Here is a 24605-nt window from a genome sequence, read left to right as displayed (position 1 = left end):
ATATATTATTTGCACTATTTATTACACTTTACCTTTGCCATTTAATCAACAGTATGCGTGGTGTTATAACACGACAATCTTGTCCTACAAATATTGACATATTTCAACATATTGAAATAATTTCATTTAAAAGTCAAAAAACTTAACTAAAACGGATATCATTTATTATTATATCTGAATTGTAATAATAATAATAAATAACGCACACACTCAACATAGCCCCGCAATAGGAAAACCCTATGTCGCGGGTGCCATGGACACACACATAGTCAACCACAAATTACACCCAAACTCACGAGAGAAATAATTGTAGGCCATACAAATATTTCTCCAGGCCCGGGAATCGAACCTGGGACCTCTGCGTGGCAGTCCGGCATGGTAACCGTTCGGCCACGGAGGCAGTTAATTGTAATTCTATATTCTAATAATGTACTTTTGTTGACGCAAAGACAATAAAATAATGATAAAAATTAAAGAATCTACAGAAGACTGATGTCACATCTTTTTTCAAAAACCTTTACATCAATTACCAACTATATAACATAACAACCACAAAAGAAATAATAAATCACATAAAAGACTCCATTCAGTCAGACTCATCAGTAACCTGACCTCGAAAGGAAATAACTTCGCACTGACGATTCGGCATTGACTTATATGACGTCACTTTGACGGGGAAGCCTACTGACGCATCCTTCCAACGGTCACTTTATAAACGTATGTGAAGATAAAAAAATTACACTGCACACTTAATGATGTACTCATAAAACTGAGTTTCCTTCATAATTGCCAAGGAAAATTTGGGGTAACGTTTTTGTGATATATTTGATCAGTAATTATTTGTATAAGGATGTAATGTCGGTATTTATTCAAATTTATCACTAAAAGAAAAGCACCTTTGGAGAATATAAATCTACGTCAAAAATTAAAAACGTTAGGCCTTGTTCGTAATGGAAGCTGCATTTTTTAAACAACAGTTTTCGAAAACTTTTATGGAAATCAAGTAGGTATGTTTTTTTTATCGTACCAAGTGACGGAAAAAGTCATACGCCTGGTGGTAATCGATACGCCTGTACATAGCAGTTGCAGTGCCATTCAGAGCTTTAAATCAGTAACATCTGAGGGCCACCACCACTATGCCCGTGACCCTGAGACATAAATTGACAAACCCCATGTGCCTGTAATTTCACCTTACTCTTCAAACCCGAAACTCACTAAGCATATATACATACATACATACATACATATTATACCTCCTTCGCCTCCTCCACTCCCATCAATCTCTTCGTACACGCGCGTTTATTCTTGGTACTTTTAACCCGACCTTTTTAAGGACATCCTCACTCTGATTAAGATATGTTCGCCGAGGTCTACCTCTCCCCACATTCGCTCTATAAATATGTGCCGTCAATCTACCAACATTCATTCTTTCTACATGACCAAACCATCGAAGCATCCCTCTCTCTATCCTTGTCACTACATCGTCTTTCATACCACAACGCGCTCTTACTATACTGTTCGGTATTCTATGCTCAAGACTAAACTCAGTATTGCTTACATTACTGATTGCCGGCAGACATAGTAGGTGAGGTGGCTGTACTTTTCGAGCTCTACTGCCACTAAAAGACTATAAAAATATAAAACGTAGATAATGATGTGAAATTTCTTACAATATTGCCGTGCACTAACTAAAACGCGGCTGGGTCAAATGTCCGTTTTAATTAGAAAAAAATAAAGCACAAAATTCTATTTTAAAAACAGTCAAGATTAGTAGATTAGAACGTGATCGACTTATCGGAACTTACTCTAACGATGCATAGCTGAAATATCATTAAACAATTTCAATATTCTAAAACTGGATTATAGTTTTGTATGTTATCTCAAAAAAAAAATATTTTGACAGCCGCGTTTTGGTTAACGAGCGGCAGAATAGCTGACTGTATCTACACCACTGCACAAGTAGGAACATTGACTGAAAAGGCAAAATACGAAAATAAATTTTATGAAGAACCGACTTCAAAACCTGCTTATATGCTTTTGCTGCGTTCGTTGCCGCGGCCTCATCAGCGTCCAAACGAATTATATGAATCCAAACACTAGATAACTGCTTTACGTTATTGAGGAATTCCTCTCATCTGACTGCCATTCCCATCATCAGATCAACTCTAAGTCACCGTAACATTTAATCTTCATTGGAATTACACCTATGTGCCAAATTTTATTAAAAACGGTTAACGGAAAGCGAATGAAATTCAATACATATGGTCCCTCCCCTAATTTGCCTGAATAATTTGAGAGATAGAATATGTTTCTTGAAATCTAAGTAGTACTATTACCTTTCCGACAAACAAAAAATAATCACCGAAATCGAAATACACGCACAAAAAAACAAAGTCGAATTGAAAACATAAAATTTCTTTTTATTATGAACCTTGATTGAAGGCCACAACGACCCTCTATTCATAAATTGCTTGGTTTGACATATTTCAAAAATGGCGGTGCGCTACCTTTTTTCTGTTAATTCATAATCACATCATTTTATTACAATGTACCCGTAAATAGATCCAGCAATTCGCTGGTAGTTACGATAAACATGTAATAACTAACTAAGTATGTTTTCATAGCGCGCACGGAAAGCACCAGGTAAACCCCAAATGTAATGGAAATTTCCTCTGTATACACAAAGCGATGATTCAAAATAATAAGAGAAGCAGTAAATCACAAGAAGTTTACTTTATCAATGCAAATATTGTGACTGTTTCTCATTACAGATAAGTCTCTTGCGTCAAGATGTCAGGAGGTTGACCTTTCCTGATTGGAAGAGCACTTCAAACTAAATAAACGTTTACTTTGACTATTCTTATTCTTACCAGTAAAATTTTAAGACAGCAAAAACAATACAATTATCAAATTTATCTTCAATCGTGCAGATTGATTGCGATTATTACTTTACTCATTTGCATTTTCTATATTTAGCTTTCTTTTGTCTTAAGCTTATCATTTTTAGGGAATAATGAAGAAAAATTTAATTACGACCTTTCTAACACGAATTAATATATATAATAATTATGCAAAATAAACGGTAGACGTTACATATAATATAAGCCAAGTGAATTTTATAAAACGATAAAATGTACCACTAACATTTTCAACAGTATCTGTAAAGATAATAGAATCACAAATCAGATAGTTATTTAAAAAAATAGATCACCATGTTCTAAATTATTTAATTGGATTGCCATTAAACATCTATGCATTAGGTACAAATTTTTTTAGAAAATTGTACAACCTTCTATTACCCTACTTCTTATGACCTGAGAAAAAGAACGCCGCATATAGCTTGGTAAACATTTTAATAGATAACGAAACACAATGACAAACGTTGTTCTAGATAAAAAAAATAAGTTAAGTCAATACAAGATCTTACATAAGAATTACCGTTAAAAATGACACACCCCTAGTGACGTGTCAAAGATATGTGAGTCAGTTATTACTGAGTCATAGGGATCTGTTGTTTCATTACTCGATGATTAAAAGAATGACCTTAGTACTGTAAGGGCTTTTTAAAATTCTAAACACGGGAACTGTAATCGCTGGTAGTTGATTTGTAACTATGAATAAACTTAATTGAATTGGAAACTTGAATGGTGGTGAGTCAGGTTTTATTATTGTTAGAGAATTTTATCAAAATGTTTTTGTTTCACATACGATTGTAATGATGTAAGAGAATATCAAGACAATGGCGTAGATTCTTGTTGTAAGCATTCCTAACCCTACACAATTTGATAGAATTATTAATTATTGACATCTAATTACATTCAGTTTGAGTTAAAAGTGTGTACAGAAGTGAATATTAAGGGACGCCCAAGCTTTGTTAAAACATAGTTTAGCAGGAGTGGAACTCTTTGTGAAAGAGTTCGTCCAGGGAAATCCTGCCATCTTACCTATTTCTGCTGGCAAACAGCAATGTGAGCATTACTAAGTTCCGATTTTTTAAGAGTAAGGGTGCCGGTGAAATTACAGGCACATGGGACTTGTCAACTAATGTCTCAGAGTGAAGGAAGTAGTGGCCGCTGAGATCTTTACGATTTAAAGCTCTGAGTGGCACTAGTCATAGATAGGCGTGTCGCTGTTGTAAGCGACCTGTGCCGTATCCTAAAAACTGGTTATATAAAAAAAATATTGTGGCCATGTATGATGAAAACTGAAGTTAGTAGGGGAGGTGCTACCCGTCTGGTCTGCTACTCGTACTGTGAAACCACAAAACCGGCTTCGTTAGATGAAAGAAATTTACTGAATAGGCAAATGGATTACTGGGCTTCCTTTCGCCTCAACAGTGGATAAAAGATCAAGGACTAAAGCACATCAGCACGCTATATATATAACACCACGGAGAAAACAATATGTATACATAAGAACTATATTATTTACTCCATTTATTCGTTTAGACACAAGAACAATTCGCAAACCGTGTACAATACTTTTTTTAAATAAAATATAAGTAAATAAATAAATAAATTGCACATTTGACCTCCATCTCACCTGATGGAAAGTGACGATGAGGTCGACGATGGAGCATGCACACCTAAATAATGCCTATTCACTCTGATCTTGAAAAGGCCCATGTTATAACGTTCAGGGAACAAGTCTGCAGGCAGGGAATTCCACTCCATAGCCGTTCGCCATATAAACGTTGGAAGCGTAACGCTTCGTGCGAATCTTTGGAATATCCACAACATAGGGGTGGAACCCAAGCCTACGCCTAGTCTCCCGTTGATGGAAAGGGGAAGGCGGAATCAAATCGTGTAATTCCATCGCACACTTAATATTCATTTAATACTTTTCAGCTTGGAACCGATGACAATTGTGCACAACATTGAAATGAAATAGATCTAGTTAATATCCTAATAAAAAATAAATAAATTATACAATTATAAACACGCTTATACAATTTAAAAAAAGGAACGTTTGAGAAAATCATAACTGAAATATCTGCAAAAAATAAGCAAAATGAACGCATCTTGAACCTAGCTTTGAGACCTCATAGACGCTATAAATGGTTTAAAAGATTTGTGGAATATATCTACCTCAGGGCTAACCTTATTATAATTCCTGCAAATATGAAACAACGGATCATTGTATGAAACGTTGTATGTCGTTAGTGGCACAAAAAAAAGTTTTTGCGTGCGATATCTTCCAATCATAATCCCAACCCGATCTAACAATTCACTAGCATCCCACATAGAGTTAACCAATTTATATAACACGGCAAAACTGTGCGAAGAGCGTCTACTCTCTAAGATGTAAATTTTAAAATACCTTAACATATCTTCATGTGATGAAAACCTACGTCTTAAACCTATTTTAGTGCTTAAATTTTTCAAGAAACGATTCTCTGATACTCTTTACTCTACCTCTCTCTCTACTCCATGATAATTACGTAGAAACAGTCCTCGTTGAGAAGGTGGTATAGATAGTTAATTACTTATATTAAAGATTAATGTAAACCTTAATATTACTAATGATTTACAATACACCTTTACGACAACATCGGCGGCCCAACGGCTTGCACTGTGGCGCAGTATGCAACGGTCCCAGGTTCGGTACCCACTAGGATGGGAAATTAACTTTTCGATACCTCTAATGAATAATACCTACTATGCCAACTCAATTTTTGAACTTGTTCTGTTTAATTTTGTTTTTTGTTTCATTACATTTTTTCACAAAATTCGTTTTTTGGTTTTATTTTTCGAATTTTGTTTTTTGTTTTTTTTTCCACAAAATTCGGGGAGCATGGTATTAGTATATGGCTATACTAGTATATGGCTGTTCATAAAAATAACAGAAAAAAAACGAAAAACAAAACTGGCGTGTATTCATTTGAGGCATCATTTTCTAAATTGATTTTTGTCTGGTTGCTCCTGGTAGTGCTTAGTATATAGTGAGTGCGAAATCCGTTGCCCTGGTACCTACTCACAGTACAGGTCCCTAGTCCCTAGTTTCAATCCAGGAATTAGTATGGTTGTCTAGCACATTATTATCTTTACACTATTAGTATAATGTAAATGCCAACGCAATACTAAGTACTTATTTGGAACATAACCTTTAAAAAGTTAACATTTTCATATTAACGACACCACAACTTCGAAATTTCATTTAACCAATTTCCTTTGCTTTAAAGTTCGGTATTTGCTACAATATGAATGATTTCATCCTCCTTAAGAATTGATTACTCAAAACCTTATAATTCCCACTTGCGTCACCAGAGAACACAGGCCACCGCAGGATACCTTAGTTATTACTTAAGTAAACAATTTCTTAAGCAACAGTTGACTCATGGTCTCAAAAAGGATAGACGTGTGAACGAGTGACCGAGTTCGTTGTACAGATACATTCATCAGGTTAATGACTTTATGACTCATTTTTGCCCAACACTTTGACCACGTCAAGTCCAACAGCGACGTAAATTGGAACTAAATGACGGTGAAGGGGAACAACGCTCCCCACTTCCCCGTAGCGCGTTCCCTCGTCTTTCGAGACGCCTCTTGGTCTCTACAATTTATTGTTGACCAAAAAACAAGTTTGCGTTCTTGAAAGGTCGCTAGATTTTATTAACTTAAAGGTGAGGTTAGAATGTTCGTATGTACCTGCATCAATGTTTTAATTTCTTTTAAAACTTGCTGACATAGCTTTAGAATTGCAGTTTTTTCTTATTTTTGCATTTTTGTAAGGGAAGTCGAAAAGGCTATCAGTGCAAAAATGGTGTAATTCACATTATTATTTTATCTTTTTTTATATCAAGTGACGGGACGAACAAGTCGTGCACCTGCTGGTAAGCGACACCTCTGTCCATAGCAGTTGCAATACCACTAAGAGCTTTACACGCAATTTCCACTAAGCGGCTGGTCGCGGGCGGTTGGATGCGCAGGACTCTTATTTATTCAAATAAATCATTATACCATACCCATTGATGCGACGCGACTCTAAAGCAAACCAGAGTCGCGCGTGACCAGCCGCTCGCGGCTACTCGCTTAGTGGAAAATGACAATAAAGTCGCAAAGATACGAGTTACCCTAAGACATATTTTGATAAGTTGCATAAGATCCATGTGTGGCAGTACTTCCGTAGACAAACTCTTTCACAAGGAACTCTACTGCTACTTAAAGTCTTTTTCTTCAATATTGATACTAAAGTACATTATTATCACGTGTTTGAACGCTATTTCCTTGTGTCAAAAAATTATATAAATTGGTCATATCTGAATAAATACCATGTATAAAATTAGTTTTATTTTATCCCTCATTAACTTCTATATGCATTTCATGGGGCTACACTACTTTTGCCCTGATAGTCTTCTTATTGTACAGATAAGATATCTGCTATTTCAGACTAGAGGCCCAAACCACAATAGTTAATTTTTCATCTTTATCAGACTTATCACACAGCTGTATTCTGTATGATATTTTAATAAAAAAGATCGAACATAAAGTTACGAGTACACACGAATACTACAAGACTGTGTGTTGAATAAAAGAAATTTGGTAAGGTGAGTAATCGTGGCATACTTTCACTGGTTTATAATTGTGAGTGGTTTCCATAACCATGAGTGGGAACAGCCACTATCGTTTTATTTGTTGAAACTTATAGTAAACGTTCAATGGATAAAACCTAACCTTTTTACACCATCAACTCTATAACTGATAGCACTAAAGTTTAGTGACAGTAGAACTCATTGTGAAAGAGTTCGTCCAGGGAAGTATCAACCTATTTCTGCCGCTAAGCAGTAATGTGAGCATTACTGCGTTCCAGTTTTGAAGGGTAAGGTTGCTGATGAAATTACAGGCAAATAGAACTTGTCAACTTATGTCTCAAGGTAACAGGCACAGCGGCAGTGCCACTCAGATCTTTGCGATTTAAAGATCTGAAAGAACACGACAGGCGTGTCGTATACCACCAAGCGCACAACTTGTTCATCTTGTCACTTAGAATCTTAAAAAAATGAGGAAAGTCCGTGAGAATAATCCGTTTGGCTATTTCAGGTTGTTTATACATATGGTATTGTCAGATAAGTATAAATAATTAATTATTTATTTTCTCGTGTATTAGATAAGAATAAAAAAAATGTCCTTTTAAATTAGTATAAGAATAAAAAATGTCCTATTACGAAAAATAATTCCTAGAATATCTTATTCATTCTTGTCCGGGCAATCTGCTTTGTGATTGAGTAGTAGTGTTTAATCAATTTAATGATTTCAATTGTAATTTGCGTTCTAGTGTAATGATATTTTTAAATTGAATTAAAATCATAAGTGAGAAAGTTAAACTTAGAATCGTCACGTTAAAAAAATTTGAATACGTAAGTTTCTTATTTTTGTACAAAAAAACAAATTTATTAGAAATTGTACAACTAAAAAGACGACCATTAACGTCAAAGAGTCAACTAGCGCCACAATTTCTAGACCCGAAATATAATAACAGGTTAATACCATTTTGATTGGCGAAAAAGGTAAACTTCAAGAAATTAATCATCACTTCCATAAACAATATCAAAGTACAAATAACAATTATAATGTAATTAATATCTCATTACTCGTGTTGGTAATTTGTTCAAGGTCTTTTGCGGTTGTAAATAATTTTATGTAGAGTAGGTCACATTATAAGGTATGCAATATATCTAGGGTATTGGTTTTATGACGACACTCTAGACGTCGTAGTGTGTAGAATGTAACTATTCTAGAGCAGAATTGACATCATTTTGTTTGAAAATGTCACTTACCAATTTCGGGATTATACATATCGCACTGTTGATACAAAAGTGTATTAACTCAAAAAGTGTATTTTTTAGAAATCGATGAAACATGAATTACTCGGTTCTTTTGAAAGATCATTAAAATTTATGTTTGGGTTTAAGTTTAGCACAATTTCCTACTTGTCAGCTATATTTAAATTAAATAAAAGGGAAAATATCATTTTTCATATTTTTTAGTAAGTAGTATTTTGGCCAGAACTAGCTCACATAATGTTTTTCTGATTTTGAGTTAAGTAGATATCTTTCGATTGTTACTTATAATATTCTAACGACAGTTTTATTGACGTATTGGGAATCAAATTTCACCTTCAGCAATGATATAATCTTGAATTTCACTAATATTGAGTTACAACATTATTGTAATAGTAGTGCGAAGTGACACTTCACTTTTTTCATGATACTAAGTGACTGGGCGAACAAGTCGTGCGACTGATGATAAGCTTGCCTGTCCATAACAGTTGCAGTGCCACCCTAAGACATAAGTTGTCAAACCCCATGTGCCTGTCATTTCACCAGCACTCTTACCTTTCAAAACCGGAACGCAGTAGTGCCCACATTACTGCTTGGCGGCGGAAATGGGTAAGGTGATAGTACTTCCCTGGACGAACTCTTTCACAAGGAGCTCTATTGCTACTTAAGACGAGTTACGAACCTCCCTAATTGTCCACGTGACTCTGTATTTATTCACTTTTTTAATTTAATCTGAATGCTATCAATTTTAATTATCCCATTTCCTTATTAAATGTGTCGTAAATCAACGTCGCCTATTATTCCTTTGTATGTATACCCGCAATATGTAAATGGTTTGATATTAGTATTTTATGGTCCACATGCATCGAGTACAGAAATGAAGACGAAATAAGCGCCATCCATCTCTGGCAACTCATCACGCAAATGGGCCTTATATCACTTTTAAATATCAAATCTCGTTTTCACTGAAATCACAAATTAGAAATCTGAAATAGTATAGCGCCAACAACTCATCTGTGTGTACGTCTTCGTTTATTCCAAAAATATCTTATAGCAAAGCTCCTGTTACACTGGTCGGTTTGAAGTGAAACAATTCCCGACAATTCAGACTGGTCAATCGGAGCGCAGTTGTCACCGTAATGATATGGCAGAATAGTTTTCAAACAAGTTAAATGACATTGCGTCTCTATTTCTGGTTATGTACTCGATGTCCACATGTAATTATGAACCAAATTAAATAATACTATAATTTAGTAGGTAATAATCTCAGTACAGAGTACTAAAAAAACCGACCTCAAAAGTACATAGAATTATGGAATTAGGTAATGGATATGTTATCCATTACCAAGTTCTATTGAAATCGGTTACCGGAAAGTGCGCAAACCCGGATTTATGCCCTAGTTTGCCACTACACTCTTTACATTTTTGATATTTCATTATAGATAACATATGTATATCTAAATTTACTAAATCAGAGTATGGGGATGTACCTAATACCTCGTCCTTCCCGGACCTTTTGGACGCCACCGAAAGTGAACGACAGAAGAAAACTATCGCGTTGTAACTAACACACGCAATAGACTCGCTACGTTGAAACTGATTTGATTTATGAAGTTGCATTATTTAGTGTACACATATACTTTCATCATTTGTGGGCAGAATGGAAGGAACTAGACCGCGTAGACGATTGTGCTTAAGATGGATGGATAGATGGACGGCTCTGTAAAGAGCGACACGACCGATATCCTAAGAAAACCAATAAAAGAGTAAGGGCTTAAGAAAATAATATCGATACCCCCACGTAAGTTGTTGTAAGTCAAAATACCATTTTTTTACTTTTTATTATTATATAATGTCGAAAGTCATACATGTTGTTTCATTTTAAACCAATTTTAGAACAATCTGTATTAGGTAATTTTATTTTATTTTTTTTAATAGAACTTACTTTAGGAGCAGATATCTCGTGAAAAGAGCTGGGACGTGGGGCAGGACCAGCTGTCGCTCCTACGCAATCCACGGGTACGCTGTAATCAGCACACAATGCCGCCTGCAACAAACAAATAGACACATTATAAATTATTCAAAAACAAAACATTTACATTGATTTTTATTGAATATCCTGATGATGTTCATTTATTTTTTGTGAAATTAGTTTGTTACCTCACTGGTTTGTTGTAATTATTACGTATGTTTGTAAGCAGTAGAGCCCCTTGTGAAAGAGTTCAAGTTTAAAGCTCTGAATGGCACTGCAACTGTTATGGATAGGCGTGTCCCTTACCACCAGGCGCATGACTTGTTCGTTCAGCCACTTAGTATGTCGATGAGGTCAAATGAATTTTTCTTTGTACTTGATCTTTGTATTAATAATTAAGACACATATAATTAATTAAAGTGAAGCAGAAAAAGAAAAAGCCCGAGCAGCTAGTGAACTGCGTTTTTTTTACTTGATATAATGGATCTTATAACTGAGATTATTTTCCATCGCTCTGAATAAAAGATGGAGGTAGAAAAGTATTCACCAAATATCAGTATAGAGGACTTACAACACCGACCTCAAAAGTCGTGGAAATATGTCTATTTGCCAAGTTTTATTGAAATCGGTTACCGGAAAGTGCGCGAAACCGGATTCATCCCCTAGTTTCCCACCCTTAGAGGTGGAGTATTTTCTTCAAATTTAAATGTGACCACTACTGAGGTATCCTCTTTCTAACAAAAAAAGAATCATCAAAATCGGTTCACAAATGCTAGAGTTATCGCGTAACATACATACAAAAAAACATACAGTCGTAACGAGAACCTTGTCCTTTTTTCGAAGTCTGTTAATAATGTGATTAAGTGCTGCGAAATCTAACCTGTAACCCAAATAATCACCAGCTTCAAAATCGTTACTTAAATAACTAATGCTCTTTTAATAAGTTTTAACGAATAACCCACAATAAAGCAACTCTTAATTCTTAAATTAAACCAGCCGGTCATCGGAATCCAATTTCCGCTTGGACAACAAATCGGGCTGAATATCGTCTGGAACCAATAAAAGCTTAGAGGAAACATAAAGGGAATCTACCCTCATTTGCAAGGAGTCGAAATTAATTGGACGCAATTATCTTTTTGTTTTGCCCCCTAAAATGAAACCGTCGCTACCCATTAATTATATCCCCAACTTTAGCAGTTAAAGTATTTCTTCACAATACATTTGTAAAGCTCCTGGTGTTGAGAGTTTAATCAAAGTAGGTCCAATTTATGGGTGGAAGAGAAACTTCTAAATAGTTTTGGAAAAGTTGCGAATTTGAACTCTATATCTGCCAAAGAATAATTATGACTCCAATAAGTTGAATCTACAGAAGTTTCCAGTGCAAGTGTTCAAAAAACCAAACAACGCGAATTGAAAATTCCTTCATCCAATTTAAATGGTTATTTTGAACATTTGTCTCGTATTACCTCTATAACCATATCTATATAACCAATCTAGTCCAGTAACAGTAGAGCTCTTTGTGAAAGAGTTCGTCCAAGGTAGTACTGCCACCATACCTATTTCTGCCACCAATCAACAATGTGACCATTACTACGTTTCGATTTCGAAGGGTAAGGTTGCTGGTGAAATTTCAGGCACATAGGACTTTTCAACTTACGTCTTAGGGTGACTCTTTGTGATCTTTACGATTTAAGGCTCTGAGCGGCACTACAACTGTTACGGACAGGCGTGTCGTTTACCACCACGACTTGTTCGTCTCGTCACTTGACATCATAAAAGAAGTAACGTTATAGCAGACGTTTAATAAGAAATATATCTAATATTGAAGATTCACTGTAGCCTCGCTTGTATCTATTCTTTGGACTCAGCATAGTGTGGAACTTTCATTGTTACATCACAGTTCGACCCCTTACGTGCCACACGCTGTTGAAAGAGTTCTAAAGACATTATCCCTTCAAAAAAATTTAAAGGTTTCTCCACCTTGTTACAAGTTACTAGCTTTTAGCTTTACAAGCCTTATAGTCAGGGCGTTCTATTGTAACTACTTGTACTTTGGAATCTGACTAGACGATAGTAATGACATAGATCGTTAGACTATCTATTCATATATGGATACACAACGTCAAATAGTTGTTATAGGGTGCATAGTTGGGATATTGCGCTATGCAGACAGCGTGTATATGACAGACGTGTTGGTCGTCTGGCTATTTCAGAGTTTGTGTAATATGAAATTTATAAGCATACATCCGCATTCATGGTTACCCATTGGCGGGATTTTAAGGGGGTAAATGCTTGTACAAAGAAAATGTTTGAGAAATGCTTGTAAAAATGTTTTTAAGGCAAAGAGAAAAATATTTGCATGCTATACATAGTTTTTGGGGAAAATTTACAGAAAATATTTTCAATGACTTCTAATGACGAACCAGCGCCGTCAATGAGAAATCATACAACGCTACGGCTAAAAAGTTGTTGAAAACCAATTACAAAGTCCCGAAAACAAGCATATTAAAAATTCGTGAGGATCGCTGGTTCGTTCCGTGGCTTAGTTGGCATAGCATCTGACATGGTTTGCTAGAAGACGTCGGTTCGAATCCGGCCGGATTGAAGGAATTTTTTCTAAATGTTCGATCTTTGTATTAATAATTAACATAAAAAATAATTTCATATCAATTCAACACAAATTTAAAATGTAGGTCATACAAATATGGCTCCCGGCCCGGAAATCGATTCCGGGACTTCGGCGTGGTAGACGAAGCTGTTAACCGTTCGGCCACGGAGGCAGTTACAAAACACGTAAAGAAAATAAACGTGGAAATAAATTTTAAAATAATACAATTCGTCATATATTTAAACCGCAACAGACCAAAGTTAGAAAAAGAAAAACACAATTCAACATCTACAAAAATTCCTTATCTAGCAAAGTCCACAAAACTTTATGAATTTATTACTTCGCTAATAGAAACTGAAGGAAACTCCCTGTCATCAAAGGTCCCCCAATCAGATAGACTCATGTTCATGAACCACTGGAGTGGATAGATAAAATTATCGACTACAAAGGGATGGGTAATTATTTTATCGTCTGTGTCTGTACCTATGAACTCGCTTGACTGGTTATCTTTAAAAATTCTAATAACAAAAATTCTCCAGATTTTCTACAAATGCATTATTGTAATAATCTTTTCTCTGTTTAGTATAAAATGTATAGACAATACACGAAGAAACTAAAAATACGCTGTCAGAAGTACACTGCCGGGTGTCAAAGAGACTTTTCCAGACCGCAACTTACATGGAAGTAGAAAATAAGCAAATCAGTATATAAGTAAATATTTAAGGAAAATTATGGTTGGTTAGATATTTTTTTTTGAAACAAACCTAAATTTCGGGCCGTTTACATGTTCAATGGTCACGACTGGCGGAAAAAAAGACACAATCGCGAATACTTAAGAACTCTAAGATAAGTGGAATTCATTGAAGATTCGAGAACTGGCAGCTACCTTGCCCAACGTAATAGCACAACCATACAAAGGAGTCACTGTGATAATCGTACCTACAATAACCTCACTGTACTTATTATACAACATATAACAGTGTACAGCAATTGATACTCAATATGCATTTGATATAATGCTTTGTCCTCTTTAAAAATAAACTATTCATCCCATAGTCATGGAATTAACTGGTCTTTAATATTTTACTTAGGACTTGGTATCCTCTAATTACCGTGATTTATTAACCGGCTGCGTTTGAAGAGTTAATGGAGTGATACAACGATAAATCGGTGACCTTTTTAATATTAATAGAGAAATGGGTGATAACTAAATCCCAACGATTTTCAATTTTTTTCTATTTATTTTATAAAAATAACACTTTAGGTGAAGAGTGCCCAGAATAAACAAACGTACGAAAAGTCTGATGATGCGTGTTGAAAAAAGAAGAAGGTATACGCTGTGCCCCAAGATAATTGACCCCTAATCCGACCTTTTGGTTCTGAGAGCCGTTTTACGCATTAAACAGAAAAAAAAATTAAAGGAATCTCAACTCTATAAGCTATACAGTCATTCTCTAATGAGACAATCAGGAAGTCATACTAAAATGAATTTTACGGCAAACTGGTTAAAAATTAATTCGAAGCATTTCTCCATATTTACGTGTTTAGAACCAAAAGGATGGTTAGGGCAACATATAGAATTTGTGTGTAGGTGTAGCTCTACCTACGCCGTTGGAGAACAGGTGTGAATGTAAGTATATATGTGCGTATATCCAACCCAATTATCCCAGCAACAGTTACCATTAAAAATTTATTGTTCTAAGCATATATTAAGGTTTAGTTTTCAATACAAGCAATGGCGAGAACGCCGCATAATGTTATAGGTAGTATACAAACACTGACACTTGTGTTAATGACGACGCAGACTGTAATCCTTAAATCATGTCCACATGACCTCCTACCGTGTTTAGGGATTTGTAGGTGTGACTAGAGCTTAGACAATATATGTGCGTACATATATGTACAAATGCATTGTTCATTATATTTACATGAATTTTGCAGTATCGGCTAGCGACTGACTAGCATTTATATGGAGTATTTTGTTTCTTTCTAGGATCGCCACGAGGGCTATAGAATATGCTAGACGAAGTTGTGAAATAATGTATGTGGTCGCTGTCGTGAGCTGTAAACAGATGTTTTAGATTTAAATCGTGTGTGTGTTGTAGATTTAAATCGATTTCAAAAAAGGAAATTATAATGAATGGAAACTATGTAACTGCATAGATAACATTTTTTAAATAATTTTAAGTATCATTTTTAAGAAATGAGTTAAAAATTATGTGAAAAGCAAAAAAATTTGGTTTCTTTTATTAATTTGAACGACTTACCTGATGACTAAGCGTAAATTACAAACTCAATTTAATATCAGTGCTAAATTCGATTCATAATTGTTAGTTAAACCTTTTGAGTTCACATTGAAGGGTTTCCGAGAGGGTAGTTAATTACATTTCAGGTCGTCTAGCATTTCCGCCGCATTCACAACTCTGACCACTCACATGTTTGTATACCTGGCTTCTATTATTTACCGGAATAGGCCTACCGGGTCTCGCGGTCGTGTGGAGCATATTATAGTTTGGCATTCATACAAATAATATTGTAGATGTGGAGATATAACTTTGTACAATAAGGAATTCACTATTTTTCTAGGGCCGTATTTTTTCAAAAAGTATAGTATAAATGAAGTTATTTTATCAGATCTAAACAAATCTACGTTTCGAGTTCTTTACATGTACACTAGTCGAGCGACAGATGCACCGGCTTTATTTTTTCACTAGCGGTATTAAAGCTATTTGAAAAATGTATATCGTATAAGTACTATACGTGCTCTATTTAGCATTTTTTTTGTTCTTTTTTTTGTAGTTGATATAAAAACAAATATTGGTATATATGAAGTACCTATTGAATATGGTACTTTCCTTAATAAGTTAGTAAGTTCGTATTTTTTTTATAGTAGTAGTGTAGTATCAACTTTTAAATAAAACCTGAGAACTCGATAACTATAAAATATATTTTATTAACTTAAAGTTGGACCATATTGATAAAAAATTACAATGTTTCCAATTCTTGTAAATTTGGATATAACAGAAAATTGACATATCGATGTCTTACTTTCTCGATCTCGTATCTTATAAAGAGTGATTATTCAAGATATGGCAAAACTTTGTATTTATTTTAAAATGCTTATCAAGGGTGTAAATTTGGATGCATTACTTCAAGGCCCGACTCCCACTGGCGCAGAGTCGAAGCGTCGCGACACGTCATGTTTTTCGCCTATAGCGTACTCATCTCTATTTTCCCATTATTAAGATACAAATATGTGTTATGCAAATATGGAGAGACGACGCGCGTCGACACCTGGTTGCAGTCGAGCGGCTTCGCGCGTCGACACGCGTCGCCGCGCGTTACTTAAGCGCAGTGAGGCGTCTGACGCCGATCACACTGTGATCCGGGCGCACTAATGCGAGCGTCGTCGCTCGTCGGCAGGCGTTGTAGTTGAAAAAAAGGACGCGACGCGACGCTTCGACTCTGCGCCAGTGTGAGTTGAGCCTTAAAAAGTTACTGTGTGAATACGAAGGAAATGTGATGTGAAATCAGCCTGCAAAATTTGTATATACAATCCATTTTTTGCATTTCAGTAACTTTGTAATATTTGAGAAAGTAAGGCGAAAGGAAAAGAAATTACGTTATACCTAGTGAGTTTGATTAGTTTACTATCCAAAATAAGATCAAACTTCAATACTGTTAAAATGAACATGATAGAACCGAAGTTAGAACGAGGAGGTCTCAGGTTCGATTCCCGGTAGGACCAATTTGGGAAACAAACTTTACTAGATTGTATCTATTCTGGGCGTTTTGGATAGTGGTAATCTGGTATTCATGGTACAGGGAAATGAACACAAAAAGAAAACATTGATATCCATTTAAAAGAAATATATAAATTCAAAACAATGTAAAGTAAACAAATAATACCCTATCACTATATCTTTATGTTTACTTAGTCAATAAAGATATGTACTTTCTATTTCAATCTAGTATTAAGTCCACTTTAGATTAACGATATAGCACGAAGATATATATTATGAATCATAAATCGAGCGTCATCAGACAATAATCTAACGATAACAATATTAGTAATAGTAATATCAGGTTGCCGGTGGCTTTGCTCATCATTGTCACTCCATTGATAATAAATATTATAGAATAGAATGTATCGCGTAAAAAAGCCGTGGTGGTCTAATGGTTTGAGGTACAGCCTCTCAAGCAGAAGCCGTGGGTTCAGTCCAAGCATCTCTAAGTTTCTCGGAATTTATGTGGGAAATTTAATTTGAAATTTACCATGAGTTCTTCAATAAGGAAAATATCGTGATATAACTGTAACATAAAAAACGAATTTTGTGGAAAAATGAAACAAAAAACAGAATAAAAACGGAACAATTCCAAAAATTAAGTTATCGTAGTCTTCATTGGAGGTAACGACATGTATACGTTTTATTTATGAATTTATAAACCTGCACGTCGAAAAATGGTAGATATTCTTCTCAACCCTCGGAAAAAGTGTAAAGTCCTTAATCCTCATTGGACCAGCGTGGTGGTCCATGGCCTAAACCCTCGCCTGAGAGGAGACCCCTGCCCAGCAGAGTGCGACGCAATGGACTGATGACATATCACGAAAAACATTCCTATTTTTATTATGTAACACTCTAAACAGCGCACAGTCGTTCAATGCAATGCAGTAGTTTATACGTGATGTGTCAATTAACAAAATTCATATAGTCATACATACACTTCTCGTTTTTTTCTCTTTTTTTTTTGTCGTGAATGCGAGATTAAACATTGTAATCTCAAGTGCAACAGTTGTTTACAATTTTATCAAACATGTAAATACGAGGTTTAGATAATAATATTCCGCATTATGACAATTCAGATACCTACAGTGAAAGAAATACTATTAAATCGAACATTCTAGTGCAAAATATAACGTGGTTTTAGATATACAAGCTCTTACACTGATTGAAATATTTTTTTAATTCTATTTCTTTTTTAAATTTCTTCTAAATTACGTAAACCATACAGGAATCATCGTGTTTCATTGCTGTATGTACTTTTAATTACATAAACGATATACATTAATCAATTTTTTTATTATTTTAACTTTTTTTCAATAAATTTACCTTCGAACGACTAAGTGGCAGCGTGGTACTGTATCCTAAATCCTTTCTTCAGAGGGAACCCGTGCCGTGAATGTATATAGTTATAGTAATAATAACTCGAAAACAAAAATAATAACATTAAAATCTACGTGTCACAAAACCAACCATCGAATGCAGGAAATGGACGTGAGCCCCGATGAGAGCCGTGTAGCCTCAAAACACCTGCAAATTCCGTATTAACGTGTCGATATTCACGTACAAACGTAATCCATTAATTCAAATGTAACATTAATGACATCATGCACAAAACGCCTCTTGAAATGAGCTCTAATTCCACCGATTAAGGTCTGATAATACCTGAGAAAAGATGCGTTACTTTAACCAATAGTATTTTGACAGACCGGTGAGGTGTGGGCATGGCGAAATAACGATGTTCGCAACATAATTTTTGTAATAAAATTTAATATAACTTTCGAAGCAGTAACTAAACGCTCGTCAAGGGCACATTACGTAGGCCGGGGGTTCTACCAATTTTAATTTTGAACCAATAATCTAACACCACATACATGTTATTTTATCCCTACCACAATTTAATTTGTACGAACTAAAAAGGTCAAAAAGGACGTTCACTTTTGAATTGTACTTTTATAAGAAACCACCACTGTTTAGCGATGGATAGCACTACTCTTTAGTCGGGATTACGACTGCAGCGAAGGGTTATAATTGTTGCTGTAGGCAGAAACTTTACTATTCTACTACAAAACGTTAGCTACAAGGATGCGTTTATTTTCTTCCTTATGTTGTGACGTCGACGTTGGTAACGCCAGATAGTTTATGTCTGAGCATACGTCTCCTTTTCGTTTCCCAGTGACTTTAAAATAATGTGCGTGATCAAATTTTTAATTACTTATCCGCATCTTCGCCCGACATTAAGCTGTGTACGCAAGTTTTTTCATGGTTATCGGTGGTCACATGTGAAGAGGTAAAGCAGTATGAGACTTTCAACGTTTTGGATGTAAAGGTTGGTGGTAGCTCGGCTTCCTTTCCTTTTATTTTACGAGCTCACCTATCCCGCAGTTCTCCACAAGCCATCGAAAGTTTTATAATATTGTTTCTTTATTATAGCGTCACCAGACGTTATTGTACTCTAACTTGATAAATCTGTGTAGAGTGTTTGTATACATTTCAGTGGTCTTCTTTTTAGTCGAATTTTATTTTTAGTTTGATGTATTATTATTATATTCGTTATATATACTAAATAAAGTATACAACACTGAAACCTCTTTACAATCACAAATTACTCCCACAGTTGTACTTATACTCGCACTCGCACATGCACTTACATATTACGATCAAGTAAGTTATTTTAGATGCACTATTTACACTTTATTATGTGTATTATTTCAATGTATAACTGTACTTATAGTCGTTATATTTTTGCTTACAAACAATTTATCCCTATCGCTGGTCCTGATTGAAAACCAGCGCCTTAGGAAACTTTGACGGATACTGAGTCAACGCCTTTTCACTGCTGTGACAATAATATCATGTTTTTACTTGTGCGTTTAATCTGTCTATCTATCTACATATATATCAACATCTTATTTGACCATACTCGTAGATATATTACTTAACTATACGGTTACTTAATTGCGTTCCTCCGAAATAGGCTATTTAAATACGTTAATAGAATAAAAGGAACTTCTTAAAAAAATGTATTAGTAAAGGAAATATTTTCTTCATTTACTTATACTAACTTCACACTTCCACATATACGTGCGAATTCATAATCTGAGCGCGGGAATGCAAGGCAAAGCCGAATTAAGCAAAAGTGCTTAATTCGAATTTGGTTTGTGTTCCAATATTAGTCGCGGGTTGGAACACTAAAACTTATAAAAATCAATAAAAATTGTGTTAATTGCTAGCAATACAAAACGTTGGTAAAAAATTGATATATATTTTTTGATACTCTTTTAGCGATTCTGTTTGGGTGTAACGCAATTAACTTAACATCTATCTAATCGTGGAATTAGTTTTATTATAAGATTCAAATATTTAAAACGATTAACAATATAGTCCTGTTGAAAAATAAGTTATTATAAAGATACGTGATAAATGTAATTGAAAAATTACGTAATTATAGCGGTGAAAGATAACACATTACAAATACAAAACATTTATCCCAAAATAAAAAAATATTCCAAAATATTTTGAACAGGAAAAAGAAATGATAATTCATTACCTAGATTTAATCCGTCAATGGGATATTCCCCTTATATAGTATTATATCATATGTCACAAAACAATAAAGGTAATCTAATCTAATCATTGTATTTTTCTTTCAGCAACTATGGCCTTCGCTGGTACACCGCAGCTGTAACGATAAATACCGTCGCAGTACAATGTATTTTTAAACCAGGACGCAAAAAGAGGGTAATTATAAGACTTTGTCAAATATCTGTCTGTAGCATCGTAGCTTCCAAACGGATGGACTGGACCTCAATAGTACTAATTTTCTTGAAACTTGGTCATTGGAATTCCAGTCAGACCACTGAGGTCATATTGCAATTAGGCCTATAACTGTCATTCCGTTAAAATGTAGTTGCAATGTCAGTTGAGTCTCAATAGAAAGTTAGTGGAATGGCAATGATTTTTTTTTTTTTTTATATCATCATGTCAATGTAACCTTAACTTCGAACTATTGTCACTAACATCATAATATTATGTCATTGGGATCTGGTGGTGCATACCTCTAACCTAGATTAGGCACCAGTCTTCCGCCTCCCAATTTAACTGTACGATGTTCCTTAGATTAATTACCTTGTAAAATCTATTGTTAAGGAGGAAAAGAACAATAAAATTATTTGTATTTGTATGATTTCAAGTTAGCAGACTTGGAACCCTGTAGGGCTAGCACGAAGGGACGCGACTTGCACGTGAGCGACATACTCCACTGAACAGTCAAAATGTTCACTTTCGGTCAAACGTCCCTGGTAACTATAAATTACCAGTAAATTACATTACCCGATTGGTGAACTGTTTTACAAATTACTTTGGTGTTACCACATGTATTAACACCAAATTTTTACTAGTATTTCACTGTTAAATACTCGATATCCTAGTATAAAGAAACAAATAATCATGATGCGTCCCTATAACAGAAACAAATGTGAAAAAAAAACTTTGGCGGGATTGTTGACGTTTAGTGTTTGATGAAGACTTTAATTGTGATAGACGACATTATTAATTAATTTCTGTAATTATTACCTATCAAAATGATCGTCAGGATGTGCTTTTTCAGATGGTGTTAAAACTTTAACATTTGATATCTTATTGGAATCACAATCTTATTGGAAAAAAGGTCATCAAAGTGGAGGTCATTGCACCTAGTGATTGTTTTTTGGAAAAAAACTTATTCATTATTAAAATACTTTTTGGAGTAAAATATTACTCAAACACATAACTTTATTCAATATAGGTTGTATTAAAATCTTTTTTAGTTCGTTACATTGTGAGTTGTGATAGGATTCGATAATTTTCTTCCTCGCGACTTATACTTTTTTTACGCCATTTTCGCAAATTTTCGCGATTTTCGTTGCTACCAGTCATTAATTTATTTTAAAAATAGTTACACATTATTTTCATATGAATCTAGTGTTAATCGATAGGCATTTAAATCGTTGTCATCGTTATATATGTTTTGTCTTGAATAAAGTGAATATACAAAGTGGTTAGAAGTTAAAGCGTAAAATACTATGAAAATTTCTCAGCAGTGTTCAGTGTACTCAGAAATTAACAAATAAAGTCGTCGTATTACAATCATAACTGTAGTCTAAACGAAAATTACTTAAGTGCTCTTATCGCCCATGTTATTATTTTGACGGTAGCTTAATAGGATCTCGAGTTTCAAGTGTTTATATTTATATATATTTATATATATAATATATCGCCGCCCGTAATGTAAACAATAAAAAAGGTACCAACTGATTAGAAAAGTGACAAGTATCAAATGTCACGCGCGCCGACGATCAAGTAGATATGCAAGGATAGCGGCACGTCGCGCTTTTTTGAGATTGACATAATCTCGCACAAGTCGCGCCCTGTCGTGCTAGCCCTACTGTGAACTCAAAATAATTTTTATTTATTTAATCGCTATGGTTCTTAGCTATTTAAATAACAATAGCTCTTTTCCCAGCTATTGATGCCCTATCATACACTGTCGTTCTTTTGTAGAAACAGCGAAGACGCCTATTCGAAAAATTCTTCAGAGGAGTAAGTTTAATTTTTCACGACTGTTTTACAATATTTACGTCCAGTTTTAAAATTTAAACTTAATCAAACCCAAGATTTAATTTTAAAACAAAACTTAAATATTTTAGAACAGTAGTTAAAACCTAAAACATGCTCCTTTCGTCCCTCCTGACATTTTTTTTCGAAATGGCGCTTTCGCTCTTTCTACAAAATACACTTGTCCGATCGATTTGAAATTTGTCATACTATGAAAATCCGAAGGGATTACAATAATACGGTAACCTTGATCTGATGCTGCAACTAGGACAGTCTACAGATTACCCAACTCCTCAATTACTTGCAGTAAAATTATCGTGTTTGAGCACATTAAATTGGTCTCGACAAGTTATTAGCTTATGGATGGTGACTTAGCGACCCCCACACAGCGTTTTTCGAGCGTCAGAGTCTTGCCAACGCACACACAGCGAGCGTCAAGACGAAAGACGTTTGCGCGACCGCGACGCAACGCCAGCACGGCATATACCCGTCATTTGGTGCTATTCAGCAGTCGCTCAGTGCTGGCGTTGCAACGTTGCGACAAATTGGGTAGGGACGCAGTACGTGTGTTGGTATGTGTATTAATTGACTTTTAGGAATACACTGTTTTGTATTAAAAATACAAGTATCACAGGCTTGACACACGCCACGCTTCGTAATTAAAGATACTTGAGCAGACAAATGTGTCTTTTGTCGTATTGTACAAAGATAAAGATAAGTATTTCATGTAAATAGGTAACACTTACATTAAATTGGTGATATTTACTGGATTTTTTTTGACGACCGCACCAATTGTCTGGTCTCAAACTAAGGAATTCCCTGTACTACGAGTACGAGCAACGAAAATCTGAGGCACTTTCCAGAACACTCAGATCAAAACCAACTTAGAAAACTCACAATGTAAACTGTCAGGCCACCGGGTTTGTCAAATTATCAAAATATAAGTGTACTGTATATGCTACAAAGGAATTATAAAATAATTTGCTGTTACAAGATACTGGGAATCAATATTTGATTATTATCGTAGATCTAATAAAGTGCCAGATGATTACATCCATTTTACCTGGTCTCAAACTAGGAATTCCTATATACTATAAATAGTAAAGCAACGGAATTCACCTCGGGGCACCGTCCAGAACACCCAGACCTGACGTTTACTTGTGAACCATTGGGCCATCGAGGTCATCAAAATCTAAAAATATTTATCCTTTTAAACAAATAAGGAGCTAAAGGAGCTAAAGGGTCGACAATATATGTAGATTCAAGGATTCAACGGCTTCCGACTTCATGTGTACCGATTTGTTTTCATAAATTCGCACTTTGGGTGTAATAAAGTCACAACTGCAAAATGACAACTTCTCAGGATCCTATGAATTAAATTAACCGATATTATTTATGCATAAATAGAAGAATAATAAAATTTTACATATACATTATTTGTTTTATGTAGTTCCTAGTATTATGACTTACATGTGATAAAACCACTTTAGACTTATGAACACACACAAGGGTACGAATAAATAGATCCCTCTTATTGCGCGGTTGGGTAAGTTTGGCGTAAGTAAAAATGAAGATATTATCGAGATTATACCGAGAAAAACACTACGACCGTCAAAATACTCAAACAGGTAGTACAAAAACCAAAACTCGACAAAACGGAAATATACAATGTAGACAAGTGTGTAAAAGACGGTAACGGATACGAAGCAGGAACAACTTTAATTTCCGGTGAATTAACATTTCGGCGTGGTAGGCAGGAAGTAAGTGTGCCCTTTACATAATGCAGATTTGGTTTGTATTCCAATATTTGTCACGGGTTGGATTTACATTACAGTTTCCGAAATATTGCTAAAAGCGATGAATAAAATT

At 34.9% G+C, this 24605-nt stretch overlaps 1 protein-coding gene across 2 annotated transcripts in view; it reads right to left on the bottom strand.

Annotated features, from left to right (window-relative positions):
• LOC113234712 overlaps positions 1–24605 on the bottom strand; it is a 328095-nt gene that overhangs the window by 20749 nt on the left and 282741 nt on the right. For both annotated transcript variants that reach the window (XM_026470159.1, XM_026470158.1), the window contains exon 3: positions 10725–10826. In XM_026470159.1, coding sequence (XP_026325944.1) covers positions 10725–10826 — 102 coding nt within the window. The remainder of the gene's footprint in view (positions 1–10724; positions 10827–24605) is intronic.

This window comes from Hyposmocoma kahamanoa, unplaced genomic scaffold, assembly GCF_003589595.1.
Source record: "Hyposmocoma kahamanoa isolate Upper Pololo Valley unplaced genomic scaffold, ASM358959v1 86, whole genome shotgun sequence".
Lineage (NCBI taxonomy): Eukaryota > Metazoa > Arthropoda > Insecta > Lepidoptera > Cosmopterigidae > Hyposmocoma > Hyposmocoma kahamanoa.
The sequence above is the reverse complement of the archived record's forward strand: the minus strand, read 5'-3'. Positions and strand labels throughout refer to the sequence as shown.